The 20,196-nt window shown below is 53.1% G+C and overlaps 1 protein-coding gene across 5 annotated transcripts; it reads left to right on the top strand.

Annotated features, from left to right (window-relative positions):
• On the top strand, positions 1,787–19,291 carry ZMYM3 (zinc finger MYM-type containing 3). Of its 5 annotated transcripts, none has more exons than XM_021080504.1 (25): positions 1,787–1,815; positions 3,638–4,323; positions 5,297–5,340; positions 5,664–5,736; positions 6,167–6,461; positions 6,685–6,862; positions 7,214–7,432; positions 7,727–7,877; positions 8,110–8,225; positions 8,389–8,475; positions 8,605–8,755; positions 8,980–9,152; positions 9,354–9,519; positions 10,586–10,683; positions 10,766–10,928; positions 11,401–11,513; positions 11,653–11,827; positions 11,996–12,142; positions 13,428–13,531; positions 14,129–14,297; positions 14,599–14,750; positions 15,287–15,401; positions 16,249–16,503; positions 17,573–17,690; positions 17,806–19,291. In XM_021080504.1, exons 2-25 carry the CDS (start codon positions 3,657–3,659, stop codon positions 17,996–17,998), a joined length of 4,122 nt encoding a protein of 1,373 aa, XP_020936163.1. In that variant the 5' UTR covers positions 1,787–1,815; positions 3,638–3,656; the 3' UTR covers positions 17,999–19,291. The 5 variants fall into 5 exon arrangements, with proteins under 5 accessions (XP_020936163.1, XP_020936161.1, XP_020936162.1 ...); XM_021080502.1 differs by lacking the exon at positions 1,787–1,815 and adding an exon at positions 2,175–2,234; XM_021080503.1 differs by lacking the exon at positions 1,787–1,815 and adding an exon at positions 2,282–2,414.

Here is a 20,196-nt window from a genome sequence, read left to right as displayed (position 1 = left end):
CAGTGGGTTAAGAACTCAAGTAGTATCCATGAGGATACGGGTTAGATCCCTGGCCTTGCTCAGCAAGTTTAGGATCATATGTTGCCACAAGCTGCAGCATAGGCCGAAGATGTGGCTTGGATCATGAATAGACGTGGCTGCGGTATAGGCTGGCAGCTGCAGCTCAGATTCAACCCCTAGCCTGGGAACTTCCATATGCCGCAGGTGCTGCCCCAAAAAGAAAAAAAACATATTTTTTTAAAAAAGTGTAACATTATATCAAGGGCATTTTCCTGTATCATTTTAATAGATTTATTTTTTAGAGCAGTTTCAGGTTTGTAGCAAAATAGAGGTGAAAGTACGGAAAGTTCCCATATACTCCCTGCCCCACACCTCCTCCCTCCTTTACAGCCTCTCTTGAGGGATCAATATCCCCCACCAGTGTGGTACATTTGTTGCAATTGGTGGACCTACATTGATACATCATTATCATTCAAAGCTCATAGTTTAGGGAAGAGTTCACTTTTGGTATCCTACATTCTATGAGTTCTGACAAATGTATCATAACATGTGTTCATTACTATAGTATCATACAGAATAGTTTCACTGCCCAGAAATTCCTCTGCTCTGCCTCATTAGCTTTTTAAAAAATATTGTTGTTAATGACTACATCCACTGTATGAATATAACCAAAATTGATTTGCCCAACCTCCTACCGTACATTTAGATTGTTTTCTTATCTCTGTTTTAAAGATGAGAAAAATAAGACCTAGTGACTTGACAAGTGATGTATCCAAAATCAAATGGCTAAAAAGCAGGCAGAGTGGAGATTAGAATCCTGGTCTCCAGAGCTCACACACATTGCCTCTGAATACACACCATCAATGCCCCCTTTAGACTGTCTCCCCTCAACTTGAAACCAGGCATTCTCCACCACCAGAGAAGCCAGAGATCCAAGCATGTGTTGAGAAGGGCAGGCAATACAAAAGAACGAGGCGGCCCAACTGTGATGCAACAAAGTGAAAATCCAAAAGGAGGTAAAAGGACACAGAAATAACCAGAAGGTGGGAGATGGGTACACAGAATACTGGTTAAGGTAAAGAAAAGGCTGGGCTTGGAAAACCTGAATGGGAAAACTCTTGCTTTTATCTCTGTATATGGGAGAGAGCAAAGATAACCTCAAGGCCATGGGGGGAACAGGAAGGATAAGGTTTCTGGGAAAGTGAATGAGACAAGGGAGGATAAAACTCCCAAGGACTATAAGGCTAGGAAAGGCTTAGTATGGGAAAGAAGAAAGGCCCAGAGCAAGAGGCACGCCAGAGCAAGCACTGGACAACAAACCTACGTGTATTTCTAAAAATGTGGCGGGACTCTTGTCCAGCCTGAGCCTCTTCTAGTATCTCAGACACCAAATACTCTTCAGCCCTTAAGGGTCAGAGGGGGAAAGTGGAGAGGGGGGATTGGAAAGTGCCCTAACTCTGATGGGGACTGAGAAAGGATCCTGGCACACATTTTTTAAAGCCAGTAGGCCTAATACTAATGCCCCCTCCCCCTACCCCACTTCTCCAGCCTCAACCCCAGCCACACCCACACGCTAAGGACCATCCAGGAGGGGGAGTGTGTGTGTGCGCGCGCGCGTGCGTGCTCGTGCATAAGAGAGCCAGAGAGACAGAGACGAGACAAAAAGAGACCGGGAGAGAGAGAGAGCGCGCCAGAGAAGGAGGCGGGGAGAGGGAGAGAGGGACAAGGACAGAAAAAGAGGGAGGGAGGGAAGGAGAGACAGAGAGAGACAGACAGACAAGAGATAGAAAGGAGGAAGGAGGACTGTCGGCCTTGGTGAGGAAAACTACAGAAGAGATAACGCAGGGGGCTCCTGCGGGAAGACTCAGGGAGAAGATCCCAGAACTTACCCTAAGACCGTGGAAGGAGTAGGGGAGTGTCTTTGCAGGACCTGGTTTTGGGGTCATCAGGCAGTAACGGTTACTGCATAGGCGTTGTCACTGAGCCAGAGCCATTTAACCCGCCCTGGGTAGCTGGAGACCAGGCTTAAGACACCCCACAACTATGAGTCTCAGAATGGTTAGGGGGGCCCGAGGCTGCAGACAAGGGGAGGAGGGGCACGTGAGGGCTGGGTCCTTTGCCTCCCCCCACCCTCCGCTGTCACTCATTACCCCAGCAGTCGCCCAGGGGGCGGGCCCCGGAGAGGTGGGGTTGGGGGGAGGGTAATCTTGGCAGGCGCCTGCTGCATGGCGTAGGTAGGGACTGTTGAGGGGGGCGGACGCCGGGGGGTTGAACACGAGTGGGAAGCGGAGAGAGACACGGGTAGGGGGAGGGGACCGGGAACCATTTGAATGAGAGGAGGGGATCACGGGTAGAGTGGGCTCCAGGAGATAGGGCGGGCACGGGTGTGACGGGGGGCCAGACTCTTGAGCCAGGTAAGGGAAGCAGGTGCGTAGATCTGTTTTTTGTGGGTTATTGTACTCGGCCCTTTGGTGTAAAGGGGGTGCCGCCTTTCCCGGGGGGCGGGCTTCTGAGCTCCAGAGGCTAGCTTTTCCTTCTCAACTAACGGGGCCCCGGGCGGGGGCTCAAGCTCCATCTCCAGTGCCTACGTTCCACTCCGCAATTTCCAGGCGTCCACTGGGCTGGGAGTCTCGCGCCGGGGGCCGGCGCTGTCTCGCGAGCCCCCTCCACGAGCCAGCCAATGGGGTTGGTTGCTGGCGCCGCCCGCCCGCCTGGTGCAGAGCGCTGGGCGCTGTGAGCGGCGCTGCCATTTAAAGGGGCCGCGACCCCTGTCCCGGCTGCTAGGGAGGGAGGTGGAGAAGGAGCGCGGGGCCGTCGCTGTCTGCAGTTCTAGGCTTGTAGCGGTTACACTAACCCTGCCGCAGGTAGGGGTCGGGCCTGATCAAGCCGAACCGAACCTGCAGGCGGGAACTCGCAGTAGCCGGGAGGGGGGGGGGTCCAAGGAGAGATCGTAGCTCCAAAATGTCTTCCTGTAAATGCCTGAGGTGGGGGGTGGGCAACAGGAGGAGGACTGGGAGAGCTCTAGGAAAAGGGGACGGGGCTGAGAAAGTGGGCGACCCTGAAAGGTAACTGGGGGGAGGGGTTAGGAAGGGCAGTTTGTGGGGGCGAGGGAAGGGCTGAGAGGACCATGCAACGCGGGGAGGTGGGGGTGGGGCCAGACAGGGTGGGTAAAGACTGGGGAGCTGGGGGGCTCTAGGAGAGAGGGGAGGGGATAGAAACTGAAATCGCGGGGGCGGGAAAGGCTCCCGGTGGCAACGGCCCTAGGAGACTCTAAGGGGGCGTTCAGCCCGAGTTGGGCGGGGGGAGTGAAAGGTGAAGGGGGAGGGGATCAGGGAGTTGCAGTGGGGTGGCGGGGGTACGCGGCGAGTGGAACGACAGCCTGCCCGGCGAGTGTGGGCACTGGGCCAGGGCGGGGAACGCCTCTCCCCACAGGGGGCGCTGTATTTGGGAGGGGGGGAGTGGTCATTTGGACTAAAGCCTTTGGAAAGGTTTGTCGGTTGTGTTGGGGGCGATTCAGGAGAAATCCAAGTGGATAATGGGGTGTGTCCCAGAGCCTGTATTAGAAGGAATTCTGGCGAAGACCACCTCTTCTGCCCCCTCTTCTACCCCTACCCCCTCTTCTACCCCTAATCTGCAGCCCATATCCAGTCATCCTCATGGACCCCAGTGATTTCCCCAGTCCGTTTGACCCGTTGACCCTGCCAGAGAAGCCCCTGGCTGGAGACCTTCCAGTAGACATGGAATTTGGAGAGGATCTACTGGAATCCCAGACTGCCCCAACTCGAGGATGGGCGCCCCCTGGCCCTTCTCCATCCTCAGGAGCCCTGGACCTGCTTGATACCCCTGCTGGCCTGGAAAAAGACCCTGGAGTCCTGGATGGAGCCACTGAGCTGCTGGGGCTGGGGGGGCTGCTCTATAAAGCTCCCTCCCCCCCAGAGGTGGACCATGGTCCGGAGGGGACCCTTGCATGGGATGCAGGAGATCAGACCCTAGAGCCTGGACCAGGGGGCCAGACCCCTGAGGTGGTGCCACCTAACCCAGGGGCTGGGGCAAACCCCTCTTCACCTGAGGGGCTACTAGAACCTTTGGCTCCAGATTCTCCAATAACCCTGCAGTCCCCACATATTGAAGAGGAGGAGACCACCTCCATAGCTACTGGGAGAAGGGGCTCCCCTGAGCAGGAGGAGGAGCTTCCTCAAGGGCAGCCACAGAGCCCAAATGGCCCCCCCAGCCCTTCAGTGGGAGAGACTCTGGGGGATGGAATCAACAGTGCTCAGACCAAACCTGGGGGCCCTAGCCCCCCTGCACACCCTTCCTTGCCAGGTAGGTTGCCTGATCAGCTGGAAAATCAAGGTGAAGAGAGAGGGTCGGGGGGATAAGGAGGGTGGCTGTGTGTTTGGGGAGGAAGTGGGGTGGGGGGAGGGTGGAGAGATAAGGTTAGGAAGGAATGGAGGAGTTGGGGGTTTGGAAGGGAGGAGTGGGGTGTAGTGAAGGAGATTAAAGGGAGTAGGAGTGAGGGAAGCTCAGTGACTGTGGAGGAGGAATAGGGATGAGGTCTCAAGGAGTGGGTTGAGAAGAGTGGATTTGGTGGAAGAGGTTCCCTTTTTTTTCCCCAAGTAGGCTTTTGGTACTAGGGTCCTTCCCTCAGGATTTGGGGAGGACACCAGGCTTTGTGGTTCTAAGATCTTTCCAGCTGTTTTGTTCTGGGTCTGATGAATGATAACTAGGTTCTGGAGCCACCAAGTGCATAGTGATTTCAGAGGAATGGTAGACATGCAGGGCCTAGGATTGTGTGCCTGATAGGGGAGGGCCAGCCTAGACTTGAGAGGCTCTCATTTCTCCCCAATTCTGCCTATCGTGCCTCTCCCAGGCAGAGATCGGGGTCTTAGGTCTTATATAACCACCTGAGTCCAGGGGAATCTCCCCATACATAAATGTGGCCTTTTCCCCTTGCTACCTTTGGGTGGTTGCATTTGTTTTTGTTGGTAAACTGTAAATTCTGGATGAAAGATGTGTTACCTGTGTTTCCTTAACTCCCAGTGATTGGGACAGAAAGCTGGTGGGAAGGTAGGATTTTTTTTTTCATGAAAAATAGCTGCACCCCCCACTTAGTGCAGAGCTCGAGGTAACCCTGAGAGGGCCCCCAAGAAGCCACAGGCACTCAGAGTTTTCCCTTTCAGTTTTGAGTAAGTTCTTCCCCAGGAATGGAGGCGGGGGGGGGGGGGGGGGAGTTGGGTCAGGGAGGGGGTGGTGAGGGCAGGCTCAAGATTTAGGCTGCTTTCTGCTTCCTTTGCAGGAGATGGCCTGACTGGGAAGGCGAGTGAGAAGCCGCCTGAGAGGGTGAGGGGGGGAGGGGATTGGAAGGAGTCTGGTTCCCCCTATAGCTCTGGGAAGGACAGACCCTTCATTTTCCCTCCCAGATGTTATGCTGTGGAGGGTGTGTGTGAGGAGAGTTAGGAGGAGGGAGGGAGTGCTTGTGTCTACTGCTTCTTAAGGAGAAAGTCCAGCCTCCTTTTCTCCCCTCCCTCCTAAGGGCTGGGCCAAGGGTCCTTACTCTCCCCTCCCCCTCCTATCGTTGTACCCCCCCCAAACCCTGTACTAGTGCAGCTGGCCCTTTAGCCTGGCCCTGGTGTCAGCTTTCCTCCCCTCCCCATGTTTCCAAGGTACAGAAGAGAAGTGAGCGCGTTAGAAGAGTAGAGCCTCCAAAACCTGAGGTTGTGGATTCCACTGAGAGCAGTGAGTAGGACTTGAGGAAGTGTGACCGAGTGGGATGTGGCAGGCCACGGAGCTCCTGGCTCCTGTAGTGCTGCACCATGCAGAGTGTGAAGTGCCTATCTCTGCTCTGGGTTGGCATGGTAACCAGGGGCAGTGGGGGAAATTAAAAACAAGAGCAGTGAGAATGGAGTTTCCTGTTTCAGCTATGCCATCCCTGTCCCCAAATCTTCTCACTTGGATCCCTTCCTTCCTCTCCCTGGGAGGTTACAGAGTAACTAAGGGAGAGTGACACCCGGTGGCTTGAGATTCCAATGTAATGGGGGTGGGGTGTAAAGCCAAGAACTACAGGGACTGGGGATCCCAGGATCAGCTGAGCTACCTGTTGGTCAGGTGATGGCTGGAGGCCTGGTCCCTTAGCCTTCTCTCACTCCCCCTCCCCCTCCTTCCTCAGTTCCAGTGTCAGATGAGGATTCTGATGCCATGGTAGATGACCCCAACGATGAGGACTTTGTACCATTCCGGCCCCGACGCTCTCCTCGAATGTCCCTACGCTCAAGCGTCGCACAGAGGGCTGGGCGTTCTTCAGTAGGCACCAAGATGACATGTGCGCATTGCCGGACGCCACTGCAGAAAGGCCAGACGGCCTACCAGCGCAAGGGGCTGCCACAGCTTTTCTGCTCTTCATCCTGTCTCACCACTTTCTCCAAGAAGCCCTCCGGCAAAAAGACCTGTACCTTCTGCAAGAAGTACGTGAGGGTCCTAGGTGTGGGAAGGGCGGGGATCAGTAATGGATGGAACAGAAACTAAATTTGCAAGAACCCAGCAGTGTGAACTGGGAGAGAGGGGTGATCTAGGGAGCGGGTCCAGGAGTGTTTTGGTTCCGTGCTCGTTGATCCCAGAGGAGGGCTGGAGGCTGATGAAATGAGAGGGTGGTCCAGAGTGAATGTGCAAACATGTCCCCACCTCCAGGGAGATCTGGAACACCAAGGATTCAGTTGTGGCTCAGACTGGTTCAGGAGGCTCCTTCCATGAGTTCTGCACGTCCGTCTGCCTCTCCCTGTATGAAGCCCAGCAGCAGCGCCCAATCCCCCAGTCTGGGGATCCTGCCGATGCCACTCGCTGCAGTATATGCCAGAAGACTGGAGAGGTGAGGAAGCTTGATGGGGGCTGATTGACAGAGCCTGGCCAGCCCTGAGCTGCCCCTGCAATCCTGGGGCTACAGGGGCCAGGCCCTGTGGAAGAGGGGAAGCGGGTGGGGAGTCAGCCATCGTGAGGGAGCGTATTCAAGGATAGAGCTTCTCCAGGATGTGTGCAGCTGGCCTTCCCTGCCTCCCAGGACCTCACCATCAAGTCGGCAGCCCGATGCGCAGGTTGGGAGGTCCCTGGGCCCACTGTCTGCTGTGAAGGTCTAGGGTGAGGCTGGGTGGGCCGTCCTTGCACTGGGGTGGGTGGTGGTGGCCAGGCCCCAGCTCAGGGTGTGTGTGTGTGTGTGTGGCAGGTCCTGCATGAGGTCAGCAATGGCAGCGTGGTGCACCGGCTCTGCAGCGATTCTTGCTTCTCCAAATTCCGGGCCAACAAGGGACTGAAAACCAACTGTTGTGACCAGTGCGGGGCTTATATCTACACCAAGACCGGGAGCCCTGGCCCCGAGCTCCTCTTCCACGAGGGCCAACAAAAGCGGTTCTGCAACACAACCTGCTTGGGGGCGTACAAGAAGGTGGGGCCGAGGGAGTAGTGTTTTAGAGGGCTGTGGAAGGGGGTGCGGTTCTTGGGTGTGATAAATAAAGGTGCCTGACGGGGCGAGGGCTGGGAGAAATAAAACAAATAAAGGGGGTTTCAATTGTATCTGTTATGTTTTATTTTTGAAGCTGGCTGGTGGATACACAGGTCTTTGTTATATCATCATCTATACTTTTTTTTGTATGCCTGAACTATTTCATGTTTTAAAAATTTAAAAAATAAAAGTGAAGGGACAAATCCAGCCTCAGCCTCTCCTTCCCCATCCTCACAGAAAAACACACGGGTGTACCCATGTGTCTGGTGCAAGACCCTGTGTAAGAACTTTGAGATGCTATCCCATGTGGACCGTAATGGCAAGACCAGCTTGTTCTGTTCCCTGTGCTGTACCACCTCTTACAAAGTGAAGCAGGCAGGGCTCACTGGTAGGTGCAAAGCCCTCTTCTCTGAGACCCCTGCTGGCCTTCCTTCTACCTCCCATACTCCCTTCTTCTAAAGTAACCCCTGCTGCCCGACTTCAGCCCCAACCACGTCTTCCCATGGATTTCCTGTTCCATCTCTGCACTGCCTTACACCTTCTGTGTGCTCTCTCTCTCTTTCTCTCTCTCTCTTTCTCTCTCTTTCTCTCCTCTCTCGCTTTTTCTCTCTATGCCCCAGGCCCTCCCCGACCCTGCAGCTTCTGCCGCCGCAGCCTCTCTGACCCCTGTTACTACAACAAGGTTGATCGCACAGTCTACCAATTCTGCAGCCCCAGCTGCTGGACCAAGTTCCAGGTACTCCAGACCCTGGACCAGGGATAAAGAGTGTGGTGACCTAGAGAGGGTATGAGAATTGGGATAGCTAAGGCCTGGGCAGAGCAGAGAACAAGCCTAACTCCCCCTACCCCACCCACCACACACATCTTGCCCCTCCCTTACTTGTCTTCCTTCCCTCCAGCGCACAAGCCCTGAGGGGGGCATTCACCTGAGCTGTCACTACTGCCACAGCCTCTTCAGTGGCAAGCCTGAGGTCTTGGACTGGCAGGTAAGATCCCCACCCCCACCCACATCTTGCCACATGACCAGACATCTGTATGAAGGGGTCCTTCCCCTTGGCTCTTGCCAGGTCCAGATGTCACAGCCCTGTCCTTCCCGCCCTGTGCCCTCATCCTAGGACCAGGTGTTCCAGTTCTGCTGCCGTGACTGCTGTGAGGACTTCAAGCGCCTTCGAGGTGTGGTGTCCCAGTGCGAACATTGCCGGCAGGAGAAACTCCTGCATGAGAAACTCCGGTTCAGTGGGGTGGAGAAGAGCTTTTGCAGCGAAGGTAAGGAGATGGCGAAGGGGCCGAAGGCCCTGTACCTCACAGCTGGGGAGAATGGCAGGTTATGGAGCGGGGGCTTGGAATGCGATCAGTGGGGCCAGGGCCTTCCACTCAGGGTGCTCTACTCCATCCACCCCAAGGCTCCGGGCACTGCCTTGAAAAGGCAGGGTCTCACGGCTCTGGAGATCTCTGCATCTCTGGACTCTTCCCTCCCGCCCCCTTTCCAGGCTGCGTGCTGCTGTACAAACAGGACTTCACTAAGAAGCTGGGGTTGTGCTGCATCACTTGTACTTACTGCTCCCAGACCTGCCAGCGTGGAGTCACCGAGCAGCTGGATGGCAGCACCTGGGACTTCTGCAGCGAGGACTGTAAGAGCAAGTACCTGCTGTGGTACTGCAAGGTAAGGAGGCAGCGTGTTACAAAGGAGCGGAAGGGTGGCAGGCAGCACAGGCTGTTGGGCCACCATCAGGGTATGGGCCAATCTCTAGGGAGGGGGCTCCACCTGGCCCCTCCACCAAAGGGAGCAGTTTGGCTTCTCCCAGGGCAAAGGGTCCAGCACATTTGAGCGAGGCAGGTCTGACCATCCTGTCGACACCCTCAGGCTGCCCGGTGCCATGCCTGTAAGCGCCAGGGGAAGCTGCTGGAGACCATCCACTGGCGTGGGCAGATCCGTCATTTCTGCAACCAACAGTGTCTGCTGCGCTTCTACAGCCAGCAGAACCAACCCAACCTGGATACCCAGAGTGGGCCCGAGAGCCTCCTGAACAGTGAGTCCTGGGCAGGGGGCACACTCTGTTAGAAGTGGTCTGGACTGATCCTGGGCCTGACCCCTTACCTTCTTATCTTCTGCATCCACCTCATCCCTGGCCAGAGCTCCTGGTACTGTGTTGTCTTTTAGCTTTTGGACTGTGCACTCACTAGAGAAGTCTGGTTTAAAGGTTCTAGGAGTTAGATCCTGATGCTTTTCTGTAAGGGATCTGTTTTAGGGAATGGGTGCTTACCCAGGTAGGGTAGGGCATGTGGGGGCTGTGGTTAGTTTTCAGAGAGAAGGAAGTGTCAGATAAGCTTTACCTTTAGTAAGAGTGAAGACTGTTGTCATTATCAGAATGTTACAGGAGTTCCCGTTGTGGCGCAGTGGTTAACGAATCCGACTAGGAACCATGAGGTTGCAGGTTCGATCCCTGGCCTTGCTCAGTGGGTTGGGGACCCGGCGTTGCCGTGAGCTCTGGTGTGGGTTGCAAACGCGGCTCAGATCCTGCATTGCCGTGGCTCTGGTGCAGGCTGGCAGCTACAGCTCTGACTAGACCCCTAGCCTGGGAACCTCCATATGCCGCAAAAGCGGCCCTAGAAACAGCAAAAAGACAAAAAGACAAAAAAAAAAAAAAAAAAAGAATGTTACCGTGGCCCCTGCACACTCCAGGAGTACCAGACTCCTGAGAGCTATCTAAATGGAAGGCCTCAGGGAGTCCCCAGGTGGCTTAGCAATTAAGGATCTGGTGTTGTCCCTGATGTGGGTTAGGCCACTGCTGTGGCGTGGGTTTGATCCCTGGCCCTGCTGTAGGCGCAGCCAAAAATAAATAAATAAATAAATGCGAGGCTTCAAATCATAGGTTATTGGGTAAACAATATTTTTCATCCTTCCTGGCAGCCAGGAGCATTTTGGCCACTGTTGCTGGGACCTAGACAAGACTAGATCTGGGGTGATGTGGAGGGAAAATTCTAGACTGCCCGTTCATATTTTGTCTTCCCTTAAGGAAGCTCTCCTGGAACAGGGGTGTGGAAAATGGAGAGCTAGTTCCTCAGGTGAGAGCATTCGTTTGTTTTGATCTACAGGTCAGTCTTCTGAGGTGAAACCCCAGACACCCTCTCAAACCAAAGTGGAGAACAGCACCACTGTAAAGACCCCAGAGGAAAATGGGAATCTGGGCAAGGTCAGGACAAAAGCCAAAGGAGAGGATGGTCTCAGAGAAGGGTACTATAGTCAGCAGCACCCATGTTCTTTTGTCTCTGCAGATCCCTGTGAAGACCCGATTAGCCCCCGCTGCTCCCACCCCCCCTCCACCCCCTCCACCCCCAGCAACACCCCGCAAAAACAAAGCTGCCATGTGTAAACCACTGATGCAGAATCGGGGGGTCTCCTGCAAGGTGGAGATGAAGTCCAAAGGGAGTCAGACAGGTGAGTGAGGGTACCTGGATGCCGCAGGCTGTATTCCAAGTCTTAAGCCTATGCCTGGGAGCTGGACCAAGGGGTTTCTGAGGTGACTCAAGTGTCCTACATCCTTAGAATCCCAGGGTTCTCTCTCAACATTTGGTTCAGGGGCAGGCCTTTTTTTTAACTTTTTTAAAATTTTAAATGATTTTTATTTTTTCCATTATAGTTGGTTTACAGTGTTCTATCAATTTTCTGCTATACAGCAAGGTGACCCAGTCACACATACATATATATACTCTTTTTCTCCCATTATCCTCCATCATGCTCCATCACAAACAACTAGATATAGTTCCCAGTGCTATACAGCAGGACAAGGGCAGTTTTATAACACTGGGTATGCGTTAGAGCTTTTGAGGGTGTCAAACAAGCATCAGGTCCCAGGTCAGATGTGACCAATCTGGCAGGGCCTCTGAGAAGACCCCTTTCTTGTCAACAGAAGAGTGGAAGCCACAGGTGATCGTGCTGCCCATCCCAGTGCCCATCTTTGTGCCAGTGCCTATGCATCTGTACTGCCAGAAAGTCCCGGTGCCTTTCTCAATGCCTATCCCGGTGAGTTCCCTGCCCTTCCTGGTGGGGGCCTCCTTTACCCTCCCGGGCTTGAGGCCCACCCCTCCCCCTCCCTTGCATCAGCAGTCCCTCTCACCCACTGGTGTGGTTCTCAGTGTTTAGTTGGGATTCATGCCTCCAGGTGCCTGTGCCCATGTTCCTACCCACTACCTTGGAGAGCACAGACAAGATTGTGGAGACCATTGAGGAGCTTAAGGTGAAGATCCCGTCCAACCCCTTGGAGGCCGACATCCTGGCTATGGCAGAAATGATTGCAGAGGCAGAAGAGTTAGACAAGGCCTCATCTGACCTTTGTGGTATGCCATGGACAGCGGCAATGAGGGAGACAGGGCGCTACCAGTCAGTCTGCCCGAGGGGGGCGGAGAGGGGTATTCTTGGTGCCTGGTGGGATGGGGAATAGTTGGGATCAGCCCCGGAAAGCCTGTGACTGCTGCAGGGACTAAGCCAACCTCTCTGCCTCCCAGATCTTGTGAGCAACCAGAGTGCAGAGGGACTTCTGGAAGACTGTGACCTGTTCGGGCCAGCTCGAGATGATGTCCTGGCCATGGCCGTCAAGATGGCCAACGTGTTGGATGAGCCTGGACAAGACTTGGAAGCGGACTTCCCTAAGAGTGAGTAGGATTCAGGGCATGCCTGCTGGGTACATTAGCATTTGTGCCATCAGGAAAGGAGTGTCCAGACTGCCCTTTGTGGCTCAGCGGATTAAGATCTTGACTAGTATCCGAGGGGATGAGGGCTCAGTCCCTGGCCTCGCTCAATGGGTTAAGGATCCAGTGTTGCCGTAAGCTGCATGTAGGTCACAGTTGCAGCTCAGTCTGGCATTGCTGTGGCTATGGTATACGCCGGCAGCTGCAGCTCCGATTTGACCCCTAGCCTTGGTACTTCCAAATGCTGCAAGTGCAGCCCTAAAAAAACAGAGAGAGTGGACTTCCTGTCATGGCTCAGTGGTAATGAACCCGATTAGTATCCATGAGGCTGTGGGTTCGATCCCTGGCCTTGCTCAGTGGGTCAGGGATCCAGTGTTGCTGTGAGCTCTGATGTAGGTTGCAGATGCGGTTTGGATCTGGCATTGCTATGGCTGTGGCATAGGCTGGCAGCTGTAGCTCTGATTGGGCCCCTAGCCTGGGAACTTCCATATGCTGCAGGTGTGACCCTAAAAAGCAAAAAAAAAAAAAAAGACAAAATAAGTAAATAAATATATAAAGAAAGCAGTGTTGCTTGTAACCCTGAACATGACCCTAAACAGAAGACTCCCACAGGGAGCAGTGCCAGAGATACTGGGGCAGGTGGACTCTTCTACAATTGAGTCTTATTTTTGGTTGTTTTTTTGTTGTTGTTTGTTTGTTTGTTTTTGTTTTGTCTTTTTGTCTTTTTAGGACCACACTCATGGCATATAGAGGTTCCCAGGCTAGGGGTCCAGTCAGAGCTGTAGCCGCTGACCTTCACCACAACCACAGCAACACCAGATTTGAGCCACGTCTGTGACCTACGCCACAGCTCACGGCAACATCAGATCCTTAACCCACTGAGTGAGGCCAGGGATTGAACCCGCATCCTCATAGATGCTAGTTGGGTTCGTTAACCACTGAGCCACAACAGGAAGTCCTGTTGTTGTTTTTCTTAATTGTGGTAAAACACCTAACATAAAATTTACCATCTTAAGTATCTTTAAGTGTACCATTCATTAGTGTTAAGAACATTCCCAGTATTGTAAGTTTGTGTGTATATGTGCCTCTGAGCACCCTCTTGGAATACAGCTTTGCCAGTTTCTGGTGAGCCTCCTGTTTGTGAGGCTCATCTCGAGTCAAGTGGATACGTAGTGGGGGTGTGATGAGAGGACTAAAGGACTGATGTCCTATAAAATAGTTGTTTTCTTCTTCCTTTCCCCTCTAACAGATCCTTTGGATATTAACCCCAGTGTGGACTTCCTCTTTGACTGTGGCCTCGTAGGGCCCGAGGACGTGTCTACTGAACAAGACCTTCCCCGAACCATGAGGAAGGTGAGGGCTGGGGCTGCTGTACCCACAGAAAAGGAGTGGAGGAGTTCCCGTCGTGGCGCAGTGGAAATGAATCTGACTGGGAACCTTGAGGTTGCGGATTCAATCCCTGGCCTCACTCAGTGGGTTAAGGATCCGGTGTTGCCGTGAGCTGTTGTGTAGGTCGCAGACGCAGCTCGGATCCCGCGTTGCTGTGGCTGTGGTGTAGACTGGCAGCCATAGCTCCGATTCAACCCCTAGCCTGGGAACCTCCATATGCCATAAAAAGCAAAAAAAAAAAAAAAAAAAAAAAAAAAAAAGGATGGAGACTCAAAAGGTTAAAGGGTGGGCACAGGGGTGGGGGTACTTGGCTTTTCACGGCCTTAATTTGGCCTTCCCTAGCTTCCTTGCTCCAGCACTGTGAGTGCTAAGATTCAGCCAAACTCTGCTCTCTCCCCAGTTAATCAGAGGTCATCAGAGCTGTTCCTGGGACAGCACACTATGGAAGCTCACTATGTTCCTACATCAGTCCCTCCTCCTCCGGTGGTGAACACCGTTCTGAGTAGCTTCCAGGGTGCCTCTGGTCTTACCTCTGCCACCCCTCCTTCTCTTCCCCTCCAGGGTCAGAAGCGGCTGGTGCTTTCAGAGAGCTGTTCCCGGGACTCCATGAGCAGCCAGCCTAGCTGTACTGGACTCAACTATTCATACGGTGTCAATGCTTGGAAGTGCTGGGTACAGTCGAAATATGCCAATGGAGAAACTAGCAAGGGTGATGAGCTGCGCTTTGGCCGTAAGTACCCAGGGAAGGAGGAGGGGAAGGGGCGAAGGGGAAGGGCAGTGATTCACTTAAAGATATCTACGTGTGATAAGGCTATGATCATTTAAGGGTATCCTGTGAAGATGGAGAGGAGTTGCAGAATAAGGGGAGATACTATCTAGGATTCTGAAGGCAGAGGGCTCTTTGTGTAATTGATGGGTTTGTTCTGGAGCTGGACGCAATTAAGGGGTGAAGGGGTTAATGGGAGAGCTAAAAGAAATTCTCCACGTGGAGTTGTCCTAATGCCACCCCCCTCCACTGCGTATCACTGCAGCCAAACCTATGCGTATCAAAGAGGATATTCTGGCCTGCTCAGCTGCTGAGCTCAACTACGGCCTGGCCCAGTTTGTGAGAGAAATCACTCGACCTAACGGTGAACGATACGAACCTGACAGTATCTACTATCTGTGTCTTGGCATCCAGCAGGTACCCCTGACACCTTGCCTCCCTTTCCATCCCTCAGCACAGCAGACTGTTCCCACCAGAAATGGTTCCTTCCCACTCCCTGTTCCTCACCTTGTCTTCTACCCTGAGCAGGTAGCTTGCTTTCGTCTCCTCCAGACGGGACAAGATAGGACAACACTCTTCTAAAATCAAAGCTGTGTGCTGGGACCATTTGCCAAGGAGCAATCTTCATTGCTGTCTGGGTTCCCTGAGTGGTGGGGTGATGTTTGGTTCCCATTGGGAGAGGTCAGCTGCACATTAGCTAACAAAGGGGTTCTGGGCTTGTGGAGAAGCTGCTGAGACGCATGTCCTCCCAACTTCCTCCTCTTCCAGCAAGGCCTCAGCACCTCAGGGCTGTAGGTATATCTGGGGGAAAGCACCCTGCATCACTTCATCAAGCACCTGTTTGCCATTGTCTCTTAACTCTCAAGGTCGCCGTGCCTGGGGCCTTGGACATCATCACCTTTCCTCTCAGACCTAGTTCCTAGTTCGAGATGTGTCTGTTTTTCTTTTTCTAGTACTTGTTGGAAAATAACCGAATGGTGAACATTTTCACGGACCTTTACTACCTGACTTTCGTTCAAGAACTCAACAAATCTCTGAGTACCTGGCAGCCCACGCTCCTCCCCAACAGTAAGGGACAGGGCCTTAGCCACCCTGATGCCCTTTCCTCTTAGCCACCCTGATGCCCTTTCCTCCATTCTTCCAGTGCACCATTCCAAGTCTTGGGCTCTTGGGTCTGCCACTATCCACAAAGGGCCTGAGGGCAGGACCATATAGTTGGGTGCCTCAGGATTTAGAGCTAGAGGAGCTGGAGCCCCTGTCCTTGAACATGAGGAGGGGACTACGTCTAAAGACCTATCTTTGGAGTTCCTGTCGTGGCTCAGTGGTTAACAAATCTGACTAGGAACCATGAGGTTGCAGGTTCGATCCCTGGCCTCACTCAATGGGTTCAAGATCTGGTGTTGCCATGAGCTGTGGTGTAGGTCGCAGATGCGGCTCGGATCTAGTGTTGCTGTGGCTGTGGTGTAGGTCGGCATCTACAGCTCCCATTAGACCCCTAGCCTGGGAACCTCCATATGCCATGGGTGCGGCCCTAAAAAGACAAAAAGACAAAAAAAAAAAAAAAAAACCCACAAAGACCTATCTCTGGGACCAGAAAAGGTGTCCAGGGTTTGAGTAGTGAGCGAAGAAGGAAAGGAAGAAGTTGTGGGGCTCCTCAACGTTTATATCGGCTTGCCTATATAACTTGAGGATCATGAGCAAAGCTCCAGATACAGATGGAAACTGTAAAAAAAAAAAAAAAAAATCCAGTCCTCCTGTGCAGTGTAGCAAGGTGTCTTGGTTTTTCACAAAGTGGCCCCTTGCCGAATGAGTCTGGCATGCTCACTGCTTGTGAGCAGGACGTGTTGGGGGCAGAAGTGGTCGGGTTCAGGTCATCAATCCCTCCTGACTGACCTCTCCCCATTGCCCGTTGCAGATACAGTGTTCTCCCGAGTGGAGGAAGAACACCTCTGGGAGTGTAAGCAGCTGGGGGTCTACTCACCGTTTGTCCTTCTCAACACCCTCATGTTCTTCAACACTAAATTTTTCGGGCTGCAGACAGCCGAGGAACACATGCAGCTCTCCTTCACCAACGTGGTGCGGCAGTCACGCAAGTGTACCACCCCTCGGGGCACCACCAAGGTGGTGAGCATCCGTTACTACGCCCCTGTCCGCCAGAGGAAAGGCCGAGGTACGAGGCTCCCCCTCCTCCTTTGCTCCCCCTACCAGCTTTCCCCTTTCATGTCCCACCTTGCCTGCCACCACGTTGGCCCTTTCCGTAGCTTCTCCATCCTTCCATTCCTGGGTTTGTAAAAAAGGTAAAAACAGCCACACCTTCAATCCACTGGGCAATGTCTGTTGCATAAATAGAAGGCCACTTGGAGTTCCTGTCGTGGCGCAGTGGTTAACGAATCCGACTAGTAACCATGAGGTTGCGGGTTCGGTCCCTGCCCTTGCTCAGTGGGTTAAGGGTCCGGCGTTGCCGTGAGCTGTGGTGTAGGTCGCAGACGCGGCTCGGATCCCTCGTTGCTGTGGCTCTGGTGTAGGCCGGTGGCTACAGCTCCAATTCGACCCCTAGCCTGGGAACCTCCATATGCCGCAGGAGCGGCCCAAGAAATAGCAAAAAGACAAAAAAAAAAAAAAAAAAAAAAAGAAGGCCACTTAACTGCCTGGTCCCCACTTTTCCTCAATTTAGGGCAGTTTACTTTCGGGGGTGGGAGATGGTGGACAGCTGGGAAGCTGTTGGGTGTGTTTGGCATGGGGGAGAGTTGACAACAGTGAAAGACAGACTTTCCATGGCACTTGGCTAGTAAGCATAAGCGCTGCAGCACCTTGGTTTCCATCCTACTTCTGGAATCCGTTCTCAAGGTCTCCTCTGGACCTGAACCTCTACCAGGGCTAATGTGCTGGGGGCTGGGGCCATCGCTGTTTTTCCTGAAAGGCAAGCCCAATCTTGCAATAAGATCTGTTTTATCAGTTTCTACGCGTAACTTCTGAGATCCCCTCTTCAGGAAATCAGCTTGGGGAAGATGATAAAAAGAGGCTTGAGCGGTGAGAACCAGGGTACACTGCACAGCAACACCCTATGGAACGTTTGGTTGGTGTGGAGAGACTGACTGACTCTTCTTCTGCCTTTATTTATTCATGAGACTGTATTTGGTGTCCCGGGGCCTTCTCCCTGTGCCCCGGACTGTGTTTCTGGAGGTGCCTTGTTGAGACTGCACTTTTAATGAGTCTTGGGTTATTTGCCTCCTCCGCAGACACAGGTCCTGGGAAACGGAAGAGAGAAGATGAAGCCCCCATCTTAGAGCAGCGTGAGAACCGCATGAATCCCCTCCGCTGCCCTGTGAAGTTCTATGAATTCTATCTCTCAAAATGGTGAGTTGGCAGGTTGGCAGGAATGGCATGAGCCTGGGGTGGGGAGCCCCCCGGGTCTACCTTGCTTGGGTACTGATCTCTGCCCTCCCACCACTGCCCCCCCCAACCACTGCAGTCCCGAAAGCCTCCGGACTCGCAACGATGTGTTCTACCTGCAACCTGAGCGATCCTGCATCGCTGAGTCACCTCTCTGGTATTCTGTGATCCCCATGGACCGCAGCATGTTGGAGAGCATGCTCAATCGCATTCTGGCTGTGCGTGAGATTTACGAGGAGCTGGGTCGTCCTGGGGAGGAAGACCTGGACTGAGCCCACGTGCTGCCCGTATCCATCTTTCACACCAGTGTCTGTCCTAGGGCCACATCCCATAGGGAGACTGGCCCAGGAACCAATACTACTCATTCTGAAGGGCCCTGACTGCCCTTTTCTACTCATCCATTCCCTACCTTCCCTAGGAATCCCTGGCTTTTACCTTCTCCCCAAACACTTGACAACCACGGGGCCCCAGTCCTCTGTATTCAGGGACTGGTCTCCCAGTGATGGGCAAAAACCAGCTAGGCCATTTTCTTCATGTTTCAGAGTAAACCCCTTCCCCTGGGGCCACACTCTGTGTGGAATGTTAATAGCTCTGGTGATCCTGTTGGCTTTGGGTTTCCTGACCCATCCCACATAGGTAAAGGCCCTTGTTCCTAGGTTTGGCCAAGGGAAGAACCCAGCTGCCTTCTCTGCCCTGTGCCCACTCCCTTCTCTACTCTTCCTGGGTACCACACTAAGGAGTCTTGTATGAAAGATACAAAAGAAACTATGAAAGTAATGAGGGGACCATTTACCTAAAACACAGAGTTTAGGCACTCTTCCCCTCCCATGAGATAACTGGTTGTTGGAACCCCTTCACCACCTCATCCTCCCTCCCACCCCTGCAAGCACCAACCCTTGGCGCTGCAATGAAAAAAATCTTCCAAATGCTTTCTTTTCCTCCAAGGCAGAGAATGACTCTTAAGTATGGGGAGCAGACTCCTGTCCCCTTGGTTTATGTGTTTGTCTCTCCCTCTCTCTGCCATCTTAGGTTGGCATGAGCCATGGTGTCAACATGCTTAGCCCCCTTCTGTAACTGCCTCCCTTTAGTTCAGTGGACAGAGTTCCCAAGGCAAAAACTACCTTCTGACTTGGGTTGGGGCTGGGTTCCCCACTCTTGTTCTTCCCCCATCGTAAGAGCCAGGCCAAGCCTGTGGGGGCCAAGGGTCACGCAGGATGGGATCTGTGGTCAAAGGATAGGTGAGGAGCTGTGGGCATGGGTCCTGCCCCTACTGCCTCCGTCTTCACTCTTCCCCATCTTGCCTCTGTAGTTCCAGAAAACTCTTGGCATCTGGAAAAGGGGTTCCCAGTTCTTTCCCTGTTGGCTTTGCTGTTCCCCAGCTTCCTTTTTGTGTTTTTATAACTGTCACCAGTTTAGCCACTGTTTAAATTGTATATATTGTTCTGAGGCGCCTGGCCTGTCCCTTCAGTGAGCCATGCCCACCCTTGTGTTGTAGTGAGAAGCTGTTGTCACGACTAACCTTCTGTCTCTGGAATTGTTTGTTTCAAATAAAGAGTTAAAATTGTCCTTTGTCTTCTCTCAGGGAGGGAGGGGCAGTGTTTGGAGGGACTAGAGATAGAGAGGAGCAATGCTGGATAACTTCAGGTCTCTCAAGGTGTAAAGAAATGAGGTGTCTCAGGGTTCCCATTGTGGCTCAGTGGAAATGAGTCTGACCAGCATCCGTGAGAACACAGGTTCAATCCATAGCCTAGCTCAGTGGGTTTAGGATCTGGCATTGCCATGAGCTGTGGTGTAGGTTGCAGACGTGGCTCAAATCTGGCGTTGCTGTGGCTGTGGTGTAGGCCAGTGGGTGTAGCTGCAATTCTAACCCTAGGCTGGGAACCTCCATATGCCTCAGGTGCAGCCCTAAAAAGGCCAAAAAAAAAAAAAAAGTGAGGTGTCCCACCTGAGGCTGAGAATCATTTTTACCCATCCCACTGAATGAATTCACTAGGAACATGTTGTAACAAGTTTCCAAACCCCCTAATGGAAAAAAATTGATTCAACAGCTATCTATTAAGGACCTACTGGGAGTTCCTGTCGTGGCGCAGTGGTTAACGAATCTGACTAAGAACCATGAGGTTGCGGGTTCGGTCCCTGCCCTTGCTCAGTGGGTTAAGGATTTGGGGTTTCTGTGAGCTGTGGTGTAGGTCGCAGACGCAGCTCGGATCCCGAGTTGCTGTGGCTCTGGCGTAGGCAGGTGGCTACAGCTCTGATTAGACCCCTAGCCTGGGAACTTCCATATGTCGCGGGAGCGGCCCTAGAAAAGGCAAAAAAAAAAAAAAAAAGGACCTACCTACTATGTTTTAAGGACCTAGATTACATATTTCAGAGAAGACAGAGATTAACTAGACCGGAATCCCGTTCCCAGCAGGCTCCCAGGCTAGAGGGGAGACAGAACAGTGCACAGTTGTGAGACGGGCGGAATGAA

This window comes from Sus scrofa, chromosome X, assembly GCF_000003025.6.
Source record: "Sus scrofa isolate TJ Tabasco breed Duroc chromosome X, Sscrofa11.1, whole genome shotgun sequence".
NCBI classification, from domain to species: domain Eukaryota; kingdom Metazoa; phylum Chordata; class Mammalia; order Artiodactyla; family Suidae; genus Sus; species Sus scrofa.
Note: the sequence above shows the minus strand (reverse complement) of the source record. Positions and strands in the feature narration are given on the sequence as shown.

Bases quoted from the DNA above. Each gene is read 5' to 3' on its own strand.
- ZMYM3 (XM_021080504.1), top strand. From the start codon at position 3,657: ATGGACCCCAGTGATTTCCCCAGTCCGTTTGACCCGTTGACCCTGCCA. The intron at 7,878-8,109 runs GTAGGTGCAAAG...TCTATGCCCCAG, and splicing joins GAAGCAGGCAGGGCTCACTG to GCCCTCCCCGACCCTGCAGC. The intron at 8,756-8,979 runs GTAAGGAGATGG...CCCCCTTTCCAG, and splicing joins GAAGAGCTTTTGCAGCGAAG to GCTGCGTGCTGCTGTACAAA.